This window comes from Peromyscus eremicus, chromosome 20 (genome assembly GCF_949786415.1).
Source record: "Peromyscus eremicus chromosome 20, PerEre_H2_v1, whole genome shotgun sequence".
Classification (NCBI taxonomy): Eukaryota; Metazoa; Chordata; class Mammalia; order Rodentia; family Cricetidae; genus Peromyscus; species Peromyscus eremicus.
This window is the reverse complement of record NC_081436.1, coordinates 22,836,980-22,857,907: the sequence shown is the minus strand read 5'-3', so window position 1 is coordinate 22,857,907 and position 20,928 is coordinate 22,836,980. Positions and strand designations below refer to the sequence as shown.

The window sequence follows — 20,928 nt, the reverse complement described above, 5'->3', positions numbered from 1 at the left end:
AAAAGAAAAAGACATCGTTTACATTCTGAGGTTTTATTTATGTATTTTTTTTATAGCTGTCGTTTGCCGAAGCCCACTCTGGCTAGGCTTGCCTAATGGCCATCTGGCTGAGTGATCCTGACTTAGGTGCAATGGCTGTGTCTCTCCTATAACTCACGTGACCATAGCGAGGGCAAGGGGTAGCTTTCAGCTAGGCTGTCTGGGCTGTGTCACACAGCTAGGCTGGGGAGGGGGTACCCTGGGTGCCAAACCAACTCCCCTTTGTGTCCTTCTCTGCTCCCTAGGGCTCCCTGCTCCACGCTGACATGGCTGACAGCACCTTGCCACCCTTATCTGCAGCAGCCCCGGCCCCTGAGCCGGGAATCACTGAGCAGCCAGGGCCCCGGAGTCCCCCTCCGTCCCCTCCAGGCCTGGAGGAGCCACTGGATGGAACCAACCCTGAAGTCCCACACCCAGACCTGGCACCTGTTGCCTTCTTCTGCCTGCGCCAGACCACGAGTCCCCGGAACTGGTGCATCAAGATGGTATGTAACCCATATCCTTTGGAGGCCGGTGTGTCTGTGCACAGCCCTGGGGCCAGCGTCGGGAGGAAGGATGGGTAGAGCTGCTTCCTGGCCACTGAGCTGCCAGCATGGTCTCTGGCCAGCAGAACTGAGGCCTTCGGTGAGCCTCCTGGGCCTTGGTGAGTGGACACATAGCCGTCTGGGGAGATGCCAAGGGTGGAGGCTGGACCTGGGGTCTTGTTGGAGTCTTCTGGAAGCTGCTGGTGGCTGTTTTCTGCTAAGGGACCAGTTCCTTAAGCAATAATCTGCTTGGGGCACTGAACTCGTGAGTCTTTATTGCTTCTGTGATGCCCACCTCTCATCACTGCTGCATGGGGCATAAAGTTTCCAGTTCGTAAGCTTTGGGACACATATTCAAGATCCTTCACAAGTTCCTATTACCCCCAGGTTTCGGAGACATGTCCTAACCTAGCCCACCAGACCCGCGGTACCCTGACCTAGCCTTCTTCTCCACACTCGGCTCCCCGTTGGGTTCGTCCATGACCTGGGCTTCCCACATACCATTCCCTCTGTCTAAAATGCCCTTTCCTTCCCTCTTCACCTGGCCAGATCCTTTGCCATATCCTTCAAATCACATCCTCCGTGTCACCTCCTCAGCAGCCCTCTGTGATTCCCTGGGGCTCCTGGGCCTCATGTGGCCTCATATCAAGTTGTGGAATGGTTTTTTCTTTGTGGCAATATCTCATGGCCAAGATTAGCTGTGTAGCTAAGGATGACCTTGAACTTCTTATCCTTCTACTGCCAGCACTCAGGAGGCAGAGGCAGGCAGATGTCTGTGAGTTCAAGGCCAGCCTGGTCTACAGAGCAAGACCTGTGAGCAGTGTTCAGGCCAAAGAAGAGGTGACTGCAGGAGGCTGGAGCTTTTCCCCTTCCCTCCTTCCTTCCCTCTCTCCTTTCCTTCTTTCTTCCTTTCCTCCCTCCCTTCCTTCTTTTTGAGACAGGGTTTCTCTGTGTAGCCCTGGCTGTCCTGGAACTCACTCTGTAGACCAGGCTGTCCTGGAACTCACAGAGATCCTCCTGCCTCTGCCTACCGAGTGCTGGGATTAAAGGCGTGTGCCACCACTGCCCAGCTCTGTTAGGCTTTTCAAGGAAGGTAAACCTTCGGTGTGGCTGAGGTTTGAGCTTTCAAGGAAGAGAAGGCTAGAGGACCAGGGAGACAGCAGGACAAGGTCAGAGGCCTATCTTGGCAGGTGACAGGAGAGCGTTTTGGGTGCTGTATGACATTGAATAAGTCACTGGACCTCTGAATTTCTCTTGGTAGTCTGGTCACTATGGCTCTGGCCCGCAGAAGACCTGGGAGTATGACTCTCATAGGCTCTGGCAGGGATGACTGGGCTGACATGACCCATGCTATCTGTCCCAAGTGCTATGGAGAAGTCCCTACTTGAGAGGTGACCAGTGTCCTGTCTGCTGAGTGTGTGTGACTTTGTGCTGGCCCTTTTCTCTGAGCCCCAGTGCCTCCATCTGGAGAGAAGGGGCTGGTGAGATGTCTCCTTTCGGCTTTGGGAGTCAAGGCCAGCCATGCTCACCCAGTGGGACAGTGCCTAGCACTGGAACTTAGGCTGTCACTTAACTAGACTGGGCAGCTACATTGCTGACCTGTTGGTTAAATAGGGCCCTCCAGCCACTCTGCCCATTGACTTCACCCTCCCTGTCACCTCTGCTCAGAGAGTCCAGTTTGAGCAGGACACAATGGGGCTGGTCTGGGAGGGAGAGAAGGGGCCTTTGGTGGAGCTGGGCGAAAAGAGATTTGGTGGCTGGAGAGATGCTCAGTAGTTAGCAGCGTGTGCTCTTCCAGAAGATCCATGGACAGCTCACAACCATTTGCAACTCCAGCTTTTCTTGGTTAGATTTTTGTCAACTTGACACAAACTAGCATTTGGGAAGAGGAGACTCAGCTGAGAAAAAACCTCCATCCAGATTGCCCGGACACAAGCCTGTGGGGGCATTTTATTTCTCTTTCTTTTTGGTTTTTTTTTTTGAGACAGACTTTCTCTATGTAGTTCTGGCTATCTTGGAACTTGCTCTGTAGATCAGGCTGGCTTTGAACTCAGAGATCTGCCTGCCTCAGCCTCCCAAGTGCTGGGATTAAAGGTGTGCACCATTGTGCCTGCTTGGCATTTTCTTGATTCGTGGTTGATGTGAGTGAGTCTAGCCCACAGTGGGCGGTGTCACCCCTGGGCTGGTGGTACTGAGCTATATAAGAAAGCAGGCTGAACAAGCCATGAAGAGCAAGACAGTAAGCAGCGTCCCTCCATGGTCTCTGCTTCAGTTCCTGTCTCGTGGTTTCTTCCATGACTTTCTATCTTGACTGTAAGCCAAATACACCCTTTCTTCCCCAAGTTACCTTTGGCCATGGTGTTTAATCACAGTACTAGAAACTCTAACTAAGACAAGCCCTAAGGGATCGGAGGCTCCCTTCTGGACTCTGCAGGCCCCTGAAGACATATGGCACACATACAAAAATATTAAGAATGAAATAAGACAGACTTAGCCAAAGGGACACAGTTCAGCTGCACTTCTCCTTCTGCTCTGCCCTCTGCCATCTACATATCCTCCTGCTACCCACCTGCATCCCACTCCCATCCTCCTGCTACCCACCTGCATCCCACTCCTCCCTCCATCCTCCTGCTACCCACCTGCATCCCACTCCTCCCTCCATCCTCCTGCTACCCACCTGCATCCCACTCCCATCCTCCTGCTACCCACCTGCATCCCACTCCTCCCTCCATCCTTCTGCCTCCTCTTCCTCCTCCACCTTCAATCATCCTTCCTCCCTCTATCCTTCATCCCTCCTCTGGCCTTTTTTCTCCATCTTTCCATTTTCCTCCATCTCCTTTCCTTCTTAATCTAATCTCCATTCTCCACACTCCTTCTCTATATTCCTTCCTCCACATCAATCTCTATTCTTCCATTTCCAATCCTCTACCCTCTCTCTTTTCTCCCTCTCCTCCTTCCTTTCTCCATTCTTCATTCTCAGCCCTCTTCTCTCCCCTCCATCTTCCATCTTCCATCTCTTCGCCCTTTCTCCATCCCCCTTTCTCTTTCTCCATCCTGTTTTTTCTTTCAATATTCCTTTTCTTTCCTCATCCTCCATCCTTACACCTTCTATTTCCCCTTCATCATCCGTTCTCTTTTCACCTCCTCCACCCTCCATCTCCTCCACCTTCATCATCTCCATCCTCCATCTCCTCCATCCTCCATCTCTTCCATCCTCCATCCTCCATCTCCTCCATCCTCTATCTCCTCCTCTCCTCCATCCTCCATCTCCTCCACCTTCATCTCCTCCACCTTCATCATCTACATCCTCCATCTCCTCCCTCCTCCATCTCCTTCACCTTCATCATCTCCATCCTCCATCTCCTCCATCCTCCATCTCCTCCATCCTCCATCTCCTCCATCTCCTCCATCCTCCTCTCCTCCATCCTCCATCTCCTCCACCTTCATCATCGCCATCCTCCATCTCCTCCATCCTCCATCTCCTCCTCTCCTCCATCCTCCATCTCCTCCATCTCCTCCACCTTCATCATCTACATCCTCCATCTCCTCCCTCCTCCATCTCCTCCACCTTCATCATCTCCATCCTCCATCTCCTCCATCCTCCAACTTCCACTTCCTCCATCTTCTTTCCACCTCCTTCATTTTCTACTCCCTTCCTCCCTCCGTCTCTCCCTCCCTCTCTTCCTTTTTTCCTCTTCCTTGGAAGAGTCTCCTCGACCCTGAAGGTCTGGTGCTGTCAGTGGTAACAGTTGCTGTTTCTGTGTTGGGGTAGGGACTCAGTTCTCAGCCGGAACTTCAGATCACAGCTGGGGTAGTGCCAAAGCAGAGTGAGGTCAAGGATTCCAGGCTCAGAGTCAAGTCTAGAAGCTTCTGTAATGGAGTCTCAGAGTTTACAAGCAGGATTTAAGACTGGGTGACAGGAAAGCTGGACACTTGAAATAATCCAAGCTCTGAAAAATTCATGTTCCAGATGTGTGAACTTGGCAGCTGGGATGTTGTGTGCCTGGGGTCCAGGGACCTGGGACTCGGGGCTATGATCACAGAGCTGAGGCTGAAGTCTCCTGGTAGACAGGTAGGTGGGAGCCAGGGGATGGCTGTATCAACAGGGGGACTCTGTGGCAGGGACTTGGGGGACCTCAGAGTAGGCTTCAGTGCTCAGAGACAGCCTGTGGTGGAGAGGGACCTTCTATCAGGCGTTGAGGATCTGCTCTCCTGGTTGGAAACGTCTCTGACAATCAGTGGGGGCAGTGTCAAGCAGTGTCTAACCTAGTCCTCCTCAGTGGGAGGAAGTTAGGGTAGTGTTTCAACTGGTGCTCCTTAGTGGGTATGTAGTACTTAACTTAGTTCTCCTTGTAGGAGGGCATGGGGTGGGGTAACGGTTAACCTAGCCCTCATCAGTGTTAGGGGAGACAGGGCAGCACTTAATCTAATGTTCCCTCTTAATGGAGCCCTGCTTGGATTTTGAGCTGTTGGCATTTGAGGGTCTGGACTGTCTTGCACATAATAGGATGTTGGTCATTCCTGGTCTTGGGCACAGAATGCTGGAGCATCCCTAGGTTACTGTGACCACCAAATATGATCTTTTGCATGTGCAGTCTGTGCAGATAGTGGCTCAGCTCCTCACTAAAATTGAGCCTGAAAGGGGAAGGCCTGCCATGTCAGGCCAGGCAAGCGAGAGCTGCCCCGCTCTTTACCAGTCTCAGGCAGGGCAGGGTAATGGGAGTCAGCTCGTGACAGTCCATCCTGAGCTTCCTAGGGCCCTGGCCCAGGGTTCTTTGGAACTTGGAGCTCCTGACTCAGCTTCTTGTGCAGCTCAGAGCAAGTAAGGCCTGAGTCACTGCCTGAGTCACTGTGAGCCACCAGGCGGTGGGGACCCTTGTAGGCGGGGACCCTGCTCACCCAAGCATCAGCCCACTCCCTGCCTGGCCTGGGCCTGGGGCACTCACTAGCAACTGGGAGGCCTCTGGCTTTGCAATGCATAGACTGTGCCGTTTGACTCATTGGGGGAGAGGCATGTGGCTTGTGGAAGTCACTGGCGACCTGAGTCACACAGACTGGCGCTGGCTTTTCTGCTCATTGCTGGGCAACCATGGCCAGTGTCACAACCCCTCCGAGCTTCAGTCCCCCTGTGGGAGGAAGAGGGTGGTGGTGTTCCCTTCAGAGGGCATACCAAAGACCAGTATCGTCAGTGAGGGGGCTGCAACAGTGGACCTTCACAAAGGAGCAAGGCTGACGTGGTTACCACCGTGCTGAGAGTTGTGGGGCGAAATGGGCTCTCATGCATGCGTGCACGGCTCAGTAAACACTTTGCTTGCAGGAGATTCAATAAGATGCCAGGCGACAGGCCCTCAGATGGAACGTAATACCTTCAGAGGACATTGTTCCCAGGGAAAATCTGATTCCACCTCTGTTATTAACATGAATCATTGTGAGTCTGGCTGCTCATGGTCAAGCCAATGTCAGGGCAGACATTAACTGACCATGGCATCTGCCACCTGTCCCCCTCCCCAAGCTGTGTCTAATCTGGAAGCCCCCTTCCCACCCTCATTGGGCTTTTTTTTTTTCCGGTTTTTTGAGACAAGGTTTCTCTGTGTAGCTTTGCGCCTTTTCCTGGATCTTGCTCTGTAGACCAGGCTGGCCTCGAACTCACAAAGATCCACCTGCCTCTGCCTCCCGAGTGCTGGGATTAAAGGCGTGCACCACCACCGCCCGGCTCTCATTGGGCTTTTAAACCCCCTCTTAGTGGTCAGTAGTTGCATATGCTCATGTTCATTGCCTGTCCTGGAGACTCACTTTTTCTATCTCTATAATGGGGCCATGGCAGAGGATTAGAGGTGGCTCTCCATAGGCCTCCAGCATACGTCCACCTGCCATGGGCTGGTTGGAGGGCTCTAGCTGCAGTATTGTCTTTAACCATCCTAGCCATCCTTGGAGACAGGCTTCATAACCCCATTTTATAGATGAGGACACTGAGGTCCATCCAGGCTGAAATCCAGCCAGGTTACACAGCCAGCATGTGGCAGAGCTGGCCCGAACCCTCAACTTCTGTCACCCCCACCCCCAGCTTTATTCAGAACTCTACTGCTACCTGAACCCGTTTCTCCACACTCTGCTTGGGGCCCACAAGTTTCCTTGGCAGTTTCAGGCAGTGGAGTAGGTCAGAGTTCCCTAGGCTCTTGGTGTGCATACTCAGAAACCTCCTGGCTATGGCCAGCTGGGCATACCTTTGGGTCTGTAGCCCCTCCCCTTCCTGTGTGCTCCTGGGCTGTGACAGCCAGTACTGAGCAGTGGTAGGAGAAGCATGGTGGGAAAGCCAACAGGCTGAGAAGGCTACTCTTCCGCTTGGGATGAGGCAGGAGCCACCAGCCACTCGGTGACCTTGGACATGTCCCCTCCCTCTAGAACCCTTTGTCTCTCTCTGCTTTCAAAATGACTGGGCAGGCAGCAGTTTGGAAGGGAGGCAGGCGTTGACTTTTCTCTTGCCATCTTTGAGGAGCTCCAGCCCACTGCCTGCTGGGGCTGATGAAGTGGCCAGTGGCTGGTTTTGGTATTTATCCTGGCCGAGCTGGCCCGTCTCTGGGTAGCAATGGGACAGGCCTTGCTGTGGTCCCAGCCCTGGAGGTTTATGCTGGTCACGAGAGACTCAGAGTGTCTATCCATGGAGTAAATGGGAATGATGGGCCCAAGGTTGTCCACTGCGTGCTGGGTGTCTCATAGGCCACAGTGCTGGTCATTTTGTGGCTCTAGGAGGGAGGACTGTGAGACCTACCAGAAAAAGGTGCTTGGGGACCCTGCTGATGAGTGATAGATCCTAGAGTATGGTCCAGGGGTCTAGAGAGGGGGTTATGGTGGGGATGTTGCAGCCTTTGGGGCTGGTGTTGCACACAAATGGCCCAGTGGCACCAGGGTGTCAACATCTCGGTGTCTGAGTGAATGAAGACCCGAGCCTGGCTCGATGCCGAGTGGCCTTGGGTGAGGCCCTTCCCTTGCTGAGCTTCTCCTTGTGTGTCTGTGTAATGGGGCCGTGGGAACGTCGGGATGGAGTGAGAGTCCCAGGGCCAGCGCTGGGCAAGCTGCTCAGTACCGTGTATCACCATACACGTCATGACATGGCTGATAGGGCCAGCAGGGAGCTGGGCACTGGTCTCTGGTGACGGGCTCAGGAGCCCAGGGGATGCAAGTGGGAAGTGTGTTACTCCAGGTTAAGAGAGGGCATAGTGTGTGCATGTGTGTGTGCATGCTTGTGTGTGTGCGTATGTGTGCATGTGTGCTCATGAATATGTGTGTATGTATGGTGTATGCTGGGACACTGTAAAGGTAGGGAGGGAAAGACAGGCTAGTACTGTGAAAGACCCTGCCCCCATCACTGCGGCCCCTACCTCGGTCAGCTAGTCTGGCCCTGTCTCTGGATTGGATTCCTCTCAGTTCTGCTGTATCACACAGGACCCCAGGCTGCCCCATAAAGCCTTCTTGGATCTCTCAGGGTCTATGTGGGGATGTCCCCTCCTCATCATACCTGAACCTTTTCTACCCATGGTGTAGAGGGTCTGGGACTGGGCTTTTGTTGGTCTTTACCCATCACGCTCCATGTAACAACTGGCCTTGTCCCCCATCCCTTCCCCTAGAGCAGAGACAGGGCCTCAAGCTGTGTTGTTTCCGACAGTACCTTGCCTGGATATGCTATCCCCTCCCAAACCCTCCTTTCTCGTGTAGGCCTGGGGCTCCTGATCATGGAGCTGGTTGTCCTTCACAGATGCCTGGAGGAGGATGCTGTCTCCCTTCCTCCCTCCTTCTCTCCCTCCCTCTGTCTTCTCGGCTCAGTTGTGGGGTCTCCTGGTCTCCACAATGGACTCAGCATAGTGTAATGGCCTGGACTTGAGGTGTCTGCGATTTGCTTGGATTGACAGCCTGCCCTGCTCTATATTCTGCCCTAAAGCCCAGACATCCCCCTCTCCCTCCATGCTTCCCCACGTGGTCCCTGTTCCCTGTTGTCTCTGCTAATCTCTCCCCCTTCATGAACCCCGCCAGCCCCATACAGCCCAGCTTCCCCAGACCCCAGAGAGCAGGGGCTGTGTCTACTGTCCAGCTAAGCCTGGGGTTAATGTTGGGTCAGCATTCGGTCTCTATGTTCGTGTCCCTGCTGCCCTCGTGGCTTTGGTACCTCGTGTGTGTGCATGTGTGTGTGTGTGTGTGTGTATGTGTGTGTGTGTGTGTGTGTGTGTGCAGTGTGCTAACTCTATGTCCTTCAGCTGGGGGGTGGGGTGAGATGGAGGCCTCAGAGGGAGTGTGTTCACCCAAGGTTACCTGTTGAATAAGGTGGAACCTCTTACATATAATTATATATTATTTGTCATAAGCAGGCCGCTTAGTTAGAGCCCAGCACTGTGGACCGCTGCCTGGCTCAGCTCCATCCGGGTAGGAGGGGCTCCCTAAAGGGAGCTGTCCCCTCCTCCTCCAGCCCTGGCCTAATGGGACAGTCCAGACGGTGGCAGGCACTGCCGGGAGAAGCAACACATGCCCGGGAAATTGTCCGTTTCCTCCATCTGGTGTGGAGAAAGTTGTTTTTCTCAGAAATAAAAGTCAGAGTCAAGTACCATCCCCCAAGATGCAACTGGAGGCCAGAGCAGAAACTGCGCTCCAACTGGCCACCAGGGTCCCAACAGCCTGGCCCGGCTAGGGATCTCCCGGAACTTCTGGGCAGCCTCAGGCTCTATCTGGAGAGTTCTGTGTGATGAGAGCTGCAGGGGTAGAGGCTGCCTGTGATGGAGTCCTAAGGCATTGGTAAAGCTTAACTGCAGGAAGGGATCGTTCCACCTGGGTCTTGTCGTATGAATAGGAGTTTCCAGAACGGCTGAAGGAGTGTGATCCTGGTAGAGGGAAGAGTGGAGATCTGTGGGCCTGGGACAGTGAGGCAGGGACTGGAGAGCAGGGTGTGGCCAGGCAAAGGCCTGTCTGTGCAACACTTGGGGGTGTGGTGGAGGCAGGGCAGGTGAGCAGCAGGGATGGGCCATGGGCACATTCACTTTCTCCCCCCTTTCTTCTTCTTTCTGTTAAGTATTAATTTATTATATACATGTGTGTGTGCGCGTGCGCGCATGGCATGTGTGTGGAGGGATTCTGAGGGAAAGAGAGAGCCTGCGACCGGTCAAGAGGTTCCTGTAGCGACACTGTTTGGTAGGGTCTGTTGTTCACCCAATGAGAGTTGGAGCTTGCTGGCTCTGAATGGAGAAGTGGCCCAAGGTCCAGTCATACCCCATGGCCACCAAGCAAGTCCAGGCACTCAAGGTGTCTACAGAGCCCCTGGTCAAATGTAAGAGGCACCCATGTCTCAACCCTTCAGCAGCAGGGTGCTGGAAGATCTGGGAAGAGGAATTCTGGGACCACAGTGACAAAATAATGAGATCAGCTTGTCCCAACTTGGGAGCCCACCAGAGCCTCACTACGTGGAAAAGAAAGAGTGAAGATGCTGTGTGGGGCCACCCAGCCCAGAGATGAGGGTGACAGGAGGTGACAAGGGAGACACCCATGAACATGACATGGACTGGCTGGGGACTTAAAGGTGATTGAATTCTAGTTTGCTCTTATATTCTGCCTGGGGCCTCCAAGCTGACTTTGACCTGCCATCTCCCTCAGACTGTCAGGATCCTGTTGGGAGACAAATGGCCTGTTTATTTCCCTCAGAGAGGAATCAACAGTCTTTTTAATCAGCCAGAATGTCTTTCTGCTGATCTCCCTCCAAGCTGCTGTAGCATCGTGATCTGCCAGGTGGAGCTGTGTGGTAAGGGGCAGACACCTGGACCTCTCTGGGCTCCGTGTCCCTCTGGGGCAGAAGTCCCTCTGGGGATGAAGCTGTAGTGGGTGCCTAGACCTACCCTGATCACTGCCAGCTGGTGGTGGTGATGGGGCCTGACTCAGGCCTGTCCTCTGCAGGGTACAAGCGCGGTGACCCTGGGGCTGAGTTGCCCTTTTCCTGGGTCTCCGTTTTCTGATCCATACAATGGAGAGCTGGAGGTTGCTGTTAGGCTGATTTTGTCCCCAGGGGACATTTGACAATGTCTAGAGGCGAAGCTCCTCACATGACTAGGACAGCCCATTCAGAGAACTACGGGTCCCAAAGTCACTGAGGTGGAGGCTAGGAACCCCAGATCTGGGGGAAGGACAGGACCAGTGTGAGCCTGAGAGTGGGTCTCATGCAGGTGGCGGATGAAGCTGAGTCCTGAGCAAAGAGTTTCCTATGCCACCCAGGTCTCTTTCACTGCTGGAACTGCCATTGCCTTCAGTGTCCTGTGTTCAGCACCTTCCAAGAACCCACCTGTCCATCTGTCCTCTGTCCACACATCTAATCATTAATTCATCATCTGTCCATTTAACCGCGCACCCACCTACTCATCCACACACCCACCCATCTACCAACCATCTACCTACCCATCTATCATGATTCATATACCCACTCTCTTACCTACCCATTTGCCCACCCACTTATCTTCCTATCCACCCACTGATCCCTCTATAATGATTTACCCACCTATTCACTAATCCACCCACCTACGCATTCTTCCATTTACCCACCTATCTTCCATCCATCACCTACTCAGCCAATCACAGGTCCACCCACCCACCCTCCCACCCATCCATTCACTTATCCATCCATCCATCCATCCATCCATCCACCCACCCACCCAATTATCCATCTATCTATCCATCCATCCATCCATCCATCCATCCATCCATCCATCCATCCATCCACCCATCCATCCATCTATCCATCCATCCATCCACCCACCCATCCATCCATCCATTCATCCATCCACCCATCCATCCATCTATCCATCATCCATCCATCCATCCATCCATCCATCCACCCATCCACCCATCCATCCATCTATCCATCATCCATCCATCCACCCATCCATTCATCCATCCATCCATCCATCCATCCATCCATCCATCCATCCATCCACTTACCTGTCTTCCGTCTCTCCATCCACTCATTTGCTCCCCCACATCCACTCACAGACCCTCCCATTGGTGCAGCATCTATCTGCCTTCTAACCATCTCTCACCTGTCCTCCATGAGGAGGCCTCTCCCTGCCTCCCGCCCACACGTGCATCAGCCCCTCCACTCATCTGTTGGATCGTGTTTGGCAAATGCTAGTTGGCCACCCCATCCCCGTTTTTTTAATGCCTCCTGTCATCTGCTCAGTGCCAAGACGAGCCTGTGTTGGGCACTGTTATTCTTCCTGTGAAGCCTTTTCAGGGGCTTTGACATACAATGTATATTCCCCTTCTGCGAATTCGAGAGCTTCTTGTGCTCAAGCTCCATATTCCATGGATGCATACCTCTTCTCCAGGCCTTGACCCACATCCCTGTACAGAACATGTGGCAAGGCTTTTGATGGAGTGCCTCTTAGCAGGCAGAGATGAAGATGTAGAGGTTGTACGGACAGTGACGAGGCTGGTTGGTGGTGAAGGCAAATGGCCTTGAATGCCACGCAAGTGTTCAGGGCTGAGAAGCAGAGGCTGGGGGTGGTATGGGGTAGGGCATTCACACTTTTGGTTTTGGAAGAGCTGCTGGGCTACACGAGGAGGATGCATCCAAAAGGCAAGGCTGAAGGAGGAGACTGACTACAGAGACTCCTAAGCTGCCTGCTTAGGGATGTGGGACGTGAGGAGCAGGTGGTGGGGTCGGTTGTGGTGGTGAAATGGACTTATCTCAAAGGTAGTTGTGGGGTGCAGAGGAGTGGATGGTGAGGAGATGGCGAAATGGATAGGCCACTAGCGTGGAAATAGGGTCTGGAGGGCTGTGGACAGGTCGCTAGGGTGGAAGGAGGCTCCAGGGGGCTGTGGGCCACTTCCAAGGCTGGTGGCAAGGTGGAAAGGCACAGGAATGTATTGTGGACCGAGGAGAGTGTGACACGTTCCACTTAATGTATGATGAATTTGGGGTTGATAGAGATCTTTGGTGCAGAATCTGGGGGGCGCTTGCTTGGCTATGAGTGAGTCCAATCTTGGGACAACCTTGGACTCTGATCATCCCATGGAAGGCCGTCAGCAGTGGGGTCAGAGAGAGGAGAGGCGGGACCCCAGGGCTGGCACCTGAGGCCCAGGGTTGGAAGATAGAGTCCAGGAAGTGTGAGGATCAGACTGGGACTTGGGGTGATTCCTCTAGCCTGGGGAGTTCCTAGGACAGATGTCTTAAGATGGGGCTCATGAGCTGTTGTGGGGACAAGTTGAATTTCATGGACCTGTGACTCAAATTTAACATTAAAAAAAAATAAACAGCAAAGGTAAAAACAAACCCACACATCACAGTAGTAGTTCCTGCCACCTGAGGGAAGAGTCATGAGTGTTTTCTGTCACACCAGGGTCACTGCAGGACTCCTGGATTAGCAGGCACATTCTTCATGGTGACTGGTTGTCATATAACCTCAGACCCATATCTGGGCCTTGCTACTTATTGTGTTGATAATAAAACATGTGTACTTACCAAACAAACATCGTTTTCTTGGTGTGGTGGCTCATGCCTGCAATCCTAGTTCTTGGGAGGCTGAGGCAGGAGGATTTCAATTTTGAGGCCTGAGTCTGGGCACATTTAATCTCAGCACTGGGTCGACAGAGGCAGCTGGATCTCCATAGGCTCAAAGCCAGCCAGGTCTATGTAGTGAGTTCTAGGACAGCCAGGGCTGCAGAGAGAGATCCTGTCCCAGAAACAAAAACAGACAACAAAACAAAACAAAAACCCTTAAAAGTCTGAGGCCAGCCTGGCCTAATGAGTAAGACCCTGTCACACATTTATATATATATATATATATATATATATATATATTTGATAACTATTTTAGTATAACAGGTTCCCTTTCTATTCCTAAGTTTTTAGAAAATCTACACTAAAAATTGTCCTGGGCTGGTGAGATGGTTTAACCTGTGAAGTTACTTGCTGCCAATCCTGGCAACCTGAGTTCAATTCTTAGAACCCACACTGGGAGAAGGAGAGAATGGACTCCCGTAGATTGTCCTCTGACCTCCATACATATGCCATGCTGCACACATACAAATAAATAAAAGAAAAACAATCTGTTATTTCTGTGTTTAAGACAGAAAAGATGAAGAACCTGTGTTCTCAAAGAAGAGGGGTTGGCCAGGCCCAGTGCTGATGGCTGGGAGTGAGGGAGAGGTGGTTGTGAGCATACTGTGTGTATGTGTGTGTGTGTGTGTGTGTGTGTGTGTGTGTCTGCACACGTGTGCACGTGTGCATGCTGTGTGTTTCTGTGGGAACACACAGGTGAACATAAACAGGTGTGTGTGCTCTGGGGCAGATGTGGTAAAGGACATGTTACTGGAGAGAAGCAGTGACGTCACCCTCTGTCTCTATTGAGTCTCTGGCATCAGGGACCAAGTGTCCTTCATCCTGGTTTCTAAGCACCAGGCACAGAGGGAGGCCTCAGTGGAGGAGGGTTGCACGAATAATGTGCAAAGGATGTTGAATAAGGAGTAGCAGATGTGAAAAAGGAGAGGGAGAGGACATTCAGGATGGGAAGCTGAGCAGGAACCCCCTCCCCAGCCTCCACAGTGCCTCCAAGCAATGGGAGTCTTGCCTCCCCAAAGACGCAGACGCCCTGTGTGGCTGTCCTGGGGAAGACTCTCAAATTTGTGGGATGGGATGAGGAGCACAGGGTGGCTGGGGTGAGGTGCCCAAGTCTGCTCAGTAGCGCTCGTGGGTTGTCTTAGCGGATGCGTTCACATTTGGCTGCAGAAGGTCATGGCAAGCTCTGTGGGTGCAGTTTCTTTGAGGTGGGCTCCTGAGGCCATGTCTGCCCCTGGACAGCTGGGGCCCTGGTGCCTGCCCCGCCCTCTCTTCCCTAGTGGTCAAGGGGTATGTCTGGCAAGTCTTCTTGGCCAGAGTCTCTTTCCTGTGGGCCACCCACCCTAGGTTCTCTTCCAGGCTGGCATCCTTATCTGCTCACTGTTGCCTCCCCCACGCTGGCTGTCTGTGCCAGGCATCATAGTTTGCTGGGCATATGGGAATCAGAGACTGGACAAACCCACCAAATTCTCATATGGTGGGGACTCTGAGAGGGGGCTGGGGACAGGAAGGGAGAGAGGCAAGGAGGGAGAGAAGAGGGTGGATTTGCCCTTGTCTTAAGCTTAAGGGACTTCAGGGCTTCTAAGCAGAGCCAACAAGGCTTGGCTGTCTGTCCTTCAGGACACTTCCTGTCACTGGGGACATGCAAGCTGAGTGCAGCCTGTAGCCGGTATACCAGTTCACTCCCTGGAGCAGCTTTTTGCCCCAGCTCAACTGCTGTGCCATTTGGGGCCTGCCGTATGGTCTCTAGACTTTCTTTTCTGTGACTGGAGAGGGAGTGTAGTAATATCTGCGGCATCCGTCTCCCTGGACCGTGGGGGGAATGGTGAGCCAGAGCAGACCTACAGCCACATATGAGAAGAGGGGTGACATGGGGCCTGATCCCAGCTAGGGCTTCCTTAGCTGTAAGTGCAGGTAAGTCACTGAGCAGGAGTGCAAGGGCTGCTGGGAAAATCGCAGTGGAGGCCAGAGCCAGCGAGAGCCCCAGCATGCTGCTTGTGTGTTTTATTTCTTTATTTTTGAACCAGGTTCCCCCTCCCTTCCTCCCTCCCTCTCTTCCTTTTTTCTTTCTTTCTTCCTTTCTTTTTTTGAGACTTGAAAATCAAAACTTGAAATCCTCCTGCCTTAGCTTCCTGAGTGCTGGGATGTCAGGTGTGTGCCACGCCCTCCCAGCTTCTGCTTCACTCTTCGGTGATGTAAAACCCACAGGCAGGTGGGCTCACACATCATAGGGTCCACACAGTTTCCTACGATTTGTCTTCTGTGACCACTGCTCAGTTTGAGACCATCTCCAGTCTTTGGAAACAACTTGGTCCTCTTCTCCTACGGGGGTTTCCCCACCCTGCTGCTATCCTGAGTGCGGTTTGCCTGATTTTAGACTTCCTAGACCTGGACTCAGATGACCTCTGTGTCTTTGTTTTCTTCACCCAACAGAGGCTCCTCTCTTCTGTTTGTATACTGACTGCTCATTCTTTTTCCTGGTTGTGTAGTATACCACCATAGAAATATCCAGCAAAGTTTCCCAATCTTGACATCATTGACAATTTGGGTCAACTGATTCTTTGTGACAGGGACTGTCCTGGGCAGTGTAGGTGTCTGGCAGCATCCCTGGTCGCTACCCACTTGTCATTAGCTCTTGTCTTCTCCAGCCTCAGTCTGAGTCGGCGTTCAGCTTTAGTAGGCACTGTGAAACAACTCTCCAGAGTGACTGCTGTCCTAAAGATTAGTTGAGTAGATGAAAGAATGACTAAGTGAGTGACAGGATAGCCTTAATCCCCAGGCATTCAAACATGGCAGCCACTGTCCTTGTGGCAAACACAATATGGCCACATATCAGGAACGGTTTGGTGACAGGACCACACTCTGGGGACCTCCGGGGAATGAACTGAACTTTCTTTCTTTCTTTCTTTTTTTTTTGTTTTTTGTTTTTTGTTTTTTTCGAGACAGGGTTTCTCTATGTAGCTTTGTGCCTTTCCTGGAACTCACTTGGTAGCCCAGGCTAGCCTCGAACTCACAGAGATCCACCTGGCTCTGCCTCCCAAGTGCTGGGATTAAAGGCCTGCGCCACCACCGCCCGGCTTGAACTGAACTTTCTTTACCTCAATACACTGAAATCAGGTATACAGCAGGCGCTCCATAGATGCTTGGGGACCTGGCCTCAGGGAAACAGAACTGGTTCAAGACCTGGGCTGTGTAGGCCTCTAAGGTCCCCCCAGCCTGAACTCTCCACTATCCTGGAGATAGACTGAGGGAGCTTGGCAGGGAGACTTCCTGTCATGCCTGCTCCCTGTCATGGAGGGCATGGCCTCAGCCCACTTCCTCCACTTGACATATTTAGACAACTGAGTAGAACCCTAGGAAACGGATCAGATTTTGATTTGACAAAAATAAAAACAAACTTGGCCCCCCCTTGCCCGCCCCCCCCAGCTCAGCGCCCCCACCCCCAAGTATAGAAGGCTCTCATCAGCAATGCAGGAAGGAGGGTGGTGGTCGTCATGGTAACCGCAGGCCTCTGGCTGCTCTCTGAGAGAAGGCTGCCCTGGAGGGCCTGCTTGGGAGAGTGGCACTGTCCCTCTACCTGGTCACTCTTCTGCCTGGGCCTGGCAGGCATGTGTGTGTGTATGAGGTCCTTACGTGGGGGAGTCCATGGTGGCCCTGAGCCCACCCACCCTGGGCAACATTCTGGTCATGTCAGGACTCAGTGCTGGGCTGTGGAGTTCCATATTGACTCAGCTTGGTCTTTTAAGGCTGGGGTGGCAAACATAGTCTTGGCTTTCTCTCCTGAAGCTGCCAGTCACCAAGAGCAAAGCAGGGTCCCCTGAGCACTCAACATCAGGGAAGCCCAGGTCTAAGGTGCTGAGCCCAGGGAGTGGCTGAGAACAGGGGACCTGGAGCCAGCAAGAAACAGTACAGATTCTACCATGCCACATGCCACAATGCTGGCTGCCTCAGTTTCCTTATCTGTCAATTGGCAGCAGCAGTAGTGTGTGCCAGGGTGAGGGACCAGATCCTGGGTCTCAAGCTTGGGCTTCTGTGGGTTGCCCAGTTCTTTATTTTCGTTGTTTTTGAGACAGGGTCACTGTCGTCCAGGGTGTCCTCTAGTGATCCCCCTGTGGTAGTATCAGGTGTGTTCCACCACACCCAGCCAGGCTGACTCTCTTTGGGAGGCTGTAAGCTGTGAGGTAGCTGTCACTCAAAGGGCTTGTAAAGACACCTTCAGCCTCCACGCAAGGCCGTAGTCATCAATGAGCAGAGAATGTCCAGGTGGGATCTCTGTCCCTTCCGAAATCCAGGAGAGCCCTGGCTCTGTTGTCAGAGAGGCTCCTCCTACTGACCCTGCTGTGCTGGCTCTGCACTCTGGGAGGGACCTCCTGGCTCCTGGCTGCACATTCTGATATCCCAGGTCTGTTTAAGATAGGATCTGTGTAGCCCAGGCTGGCCTCAAGCTCACACATCCTGCCTCTATATCCCGAGTGCAAGATCACTGGCCTATGCCTGCACTCCTGGCTTGACGTTTGGCTAGAAAACTCATTTGCAAATACTCTTGGTCACCCGGGAGGTGTCTGTAATCAGCAGGTGTTCACTAGGCACCTGGTATACAGCAGGCACTCCATATGTTCTCATTAATTCTCTGTGAGGCCCTGAGGACTTTGGGAGGCCGTGAGAGTGGGGAGGGCTGATGAGGGTCCAGGCTTCTGCAGGGCTCCCTTAAGTCTGGCTGGTGGTGGGGCTGAGGTGTCGGAAGGTCCCTGCCACCGACAAGGGTGTCTGAGTGTCGTCTCTTGTGCCTGCTGAAAAGACAGCTTTGCCACCAAGGAGACTGCATTGATCTGATGGACATTGATTTGTTCTGCAGGCTCCTGAGGGGTGGTCACCCGCTCTGGGGCTGTTTAGGATGACAGGTGGGGGAAGCTCAGGGCTGATGGGTTTGTCAGACTGTTGTGACTCAGGGATCCCCAGGGGTCAAGGTGCCGTGGGTATTGTTTCTGTTCTGGCTCTCCCTGTGCTCGGCCAAATCTCTCTATCCATTACCTCTTCATGCGGGGAGGCCTTGGATCCCATGCTGTCTCAGGATTGAAGGGGGCTGCTCTGCTGTCACCCCTACAGGACTGAGAATCCCCAGACAAAGAAGACAGGGTGGTTGGGTCCCCATTGCACATCCTTAGATGCCAGTCCAGGGCTTTGCTCCATTGTGAGGAGCAATGGGAGCTATTGATTACTTCATTCTCTTGTGGAGACAGCATTCAAACCCCACCTGTTCTGTTACCCAGAATTCCCGTTCCACCCTCTTGGGGTCTCCATCTTTCTTCCATTTTCCCAGAACTCAGCCTGGCTTGCTTGAGCTCTAAGCTCCTTGGTGCTTATGACTAATGCTGGGAAAGTAGGTATTGGACCAGGCCACCAAGCTATCCAACCTGGAGGCTGTGACTCCTCTGACAGCTCCTACCCTCGCTGCATGCATGGCCTGGTTCATCTTCCAATAGGCTTGGGTCCTTTCATCCCTGAGCCGAGGGAATGTGCCAGGAGCCGTGGGCAGCGGTGCCGCACTGGCCTGACTTCTGAGCCTTGGTGCTCTTGGCTGAGTCCCAAACCCTGCCATCTGGGATTTCCCCTTGCGCCTGTGGCCAGCAGGAGCTGAGGGGACCAGGGGCTGGACCTGCTCCACTGCCCGCAGGGCCTCTGTGCCATGCTCAGGGTAGCTGAGCGACAAAGGGAAGCAGGTGGCACTTGGAATGGCTCAGCCCGAGCTGCAGTGTGACTTTGGGGAAGTCACATTGGCCCTCCAGACCCACTTCCTTGTCTCTCCTGATGCAAGTGACAGTTAAGGCCATGTCTCTAGGGTGCCTGGCACGAAGTAGTCATAGTGACGGCCAAGTTCATCACTGTGGTATGTGCTAGACCAGGTGGGTGGGAGGCTGGGCACCAGCTGGGGAGGGTAAAAGGTGGAAAGCTTTTGGAATGGGTGGCAGATGAGTGAGGTTGTGAAGGGTGGGCGGGGGTTAGCCTTAGAGGGAAGGTATAGCCATGCAGTGGGGATGCTTGTAGGTAGCAGGAGCTTAGTGTGCCCCCAGGGCCAGCAGGAGACTCAGCCATTAAACTCTTTGAGATCAGAATCCAGGAGGCCTTGGGTGTCAGGCTAAGGGGATTATGGGGAGCCACAGAAAGCTTTAAAGCAAGAGAGAGACAGGCATGCATGGATTAACTAGAGGGGACAAACTAGTTTTGGGGCAAGAACGGACAGGTATGGTTGTACATGTAGTACTGCCTCAGCTACTTGAAGTAAATCTGCTCTCCTCTCCCCTCCAAGACAGGACCTCGTGCAGCTAAACTGGCTTCAGACTCAAAATGTAGCTGAGGATGACCTTCAACTCTTGATCCTCCTGCCTCTGCCTCCTGAGTACTGCTGGGACTACAGGGATTGGCTACCATGCTACCATGCTTGGCTTTATGTGATTCTTGGGATGGAACCCAGGTCTATGTACGCACTAGTGAAACACTACCAACTAGCGGCCTCTCCAGCTCTACCCCGCTTTCGCTTGTTTCGGTTTGAGTTGGTTAGACAAGCTGGGTAGCTCTAGCTGGCCTTGAACCTCCCGCTTCAGCCTCCCTAGTGCCAGGATTACAGATGTGTACCACTGTACCTGGTTAAATCCGTTCCCCTTTGTATCTCACTTCATTTCTTCTTTTCTATGTGGGCTTATCAAGGAGTCAGCGCTGGGCATCACGTGGGGTCCACTGGAGAGGCAGGGATCAGAGCTGCATCCCCAGGAGAGGCTGGTACTGGGGATGCTGGTACTGGGTCAGGGATGTGCTGTGGGCTCTGGGAAGGCAGGGACAGCATTTCACAAGCAGGATGCACGGCTGGGAGGGGACATTGGCCAAGGAGCCCAGCAGGCCTGCTGTCGACAGATCCCAGCCATGTGACCCAGGAGAGGCCTTGAGTTTCCCCATCTGTAAATGGGCCTGCCAGGTGCACTTGGACTTGGGTCTTCAGAAAGGGCAGAGGCAGCAGAAACTGGGATGCGAGAGGGAGGTGGGGCGGAGGGGATCAAGGGGGAATGGGGATGCTCACTGGTAATTAGAACGTTTGAACTTCAAAAAAGTTAATTAATGATGAAGCTGCTGCCGGAACGATGCTTGGGCTCAAAGGGGGCCTGGCAGCGACTGAAATTAATTACAGGCTATGGCGGGAGAGTGGCAGCCAGGCCAGGGACAGGAAGGAGCAGGGCAGGGATGGAGGCCATGGAAAGCAGCTTTCAAGGTGAGCAGGGTCTGGGGAGCAGAGGGGGCTGTTGCCGTGGAAACTAGGTCAGCTCTCTTAGCAGGCAGGAGGGGCCCAATCCACAGTGGTTGGTATCTGGCTGTGGTGGGCTGGTGTGGCTTCATGGTGCTATGAGCTGGGGTTGATCTAGTGTGGCCAGGGCCCTGAGAGAAGCTCATTTATTCACTCAGCAGACCTGGGTTGAGCATCTATAGGCTGTTATGGTTTGAACTGAGAGTGTGAATCCCAGCTATCCAAACTCTGCTCTGGAAGTGGACAGAGACAATGAGCACCATCTCCGTGGTCTAGAAATGCTTGAGAGAGAGGTCAAGCTGGAGGGCTGTTGGGGAGGGGCTTCTGGGGTTGAAGAGGTGGGTGGAACTCCTTGCAGGGAGTGCCCGTATATAGCCCTGGAGAGTGTTGGGAAGTGTCTTCCAGTGGAAGGGTCAGTTCTTGCAAAGGTCCTGAGGTGGCATGTGCCTGAGACCAGACCGAATAAGCAGGAGGCCACAGGCTGGAAG

The 20,928-nt window shown here is 53.2% G+C and overlaps 1 protein-coding gene across 1 annotated transcript in view; it reads left to right on the top strand.

Moving 5' to 3' along the window:
* Window positions 1–305: 305 nt before the first annotated feature.
* The window catches only part of Cacna1i (calcium voltage-gated channel subunit alpha1 I), a 104,172-nt gene continuing 83,549 nt past the window's right edge, over window positions 306–20,928 (top strand). The window contains exon 1 of the mRNA XM_059248005.1: window positions 306–535. Coding sequence (XP_059103988.1) covers window positions 306–535 — 230 coding nt within the window. The remainder of the gene's footprint in view (window positions 536–20,928) is intronic.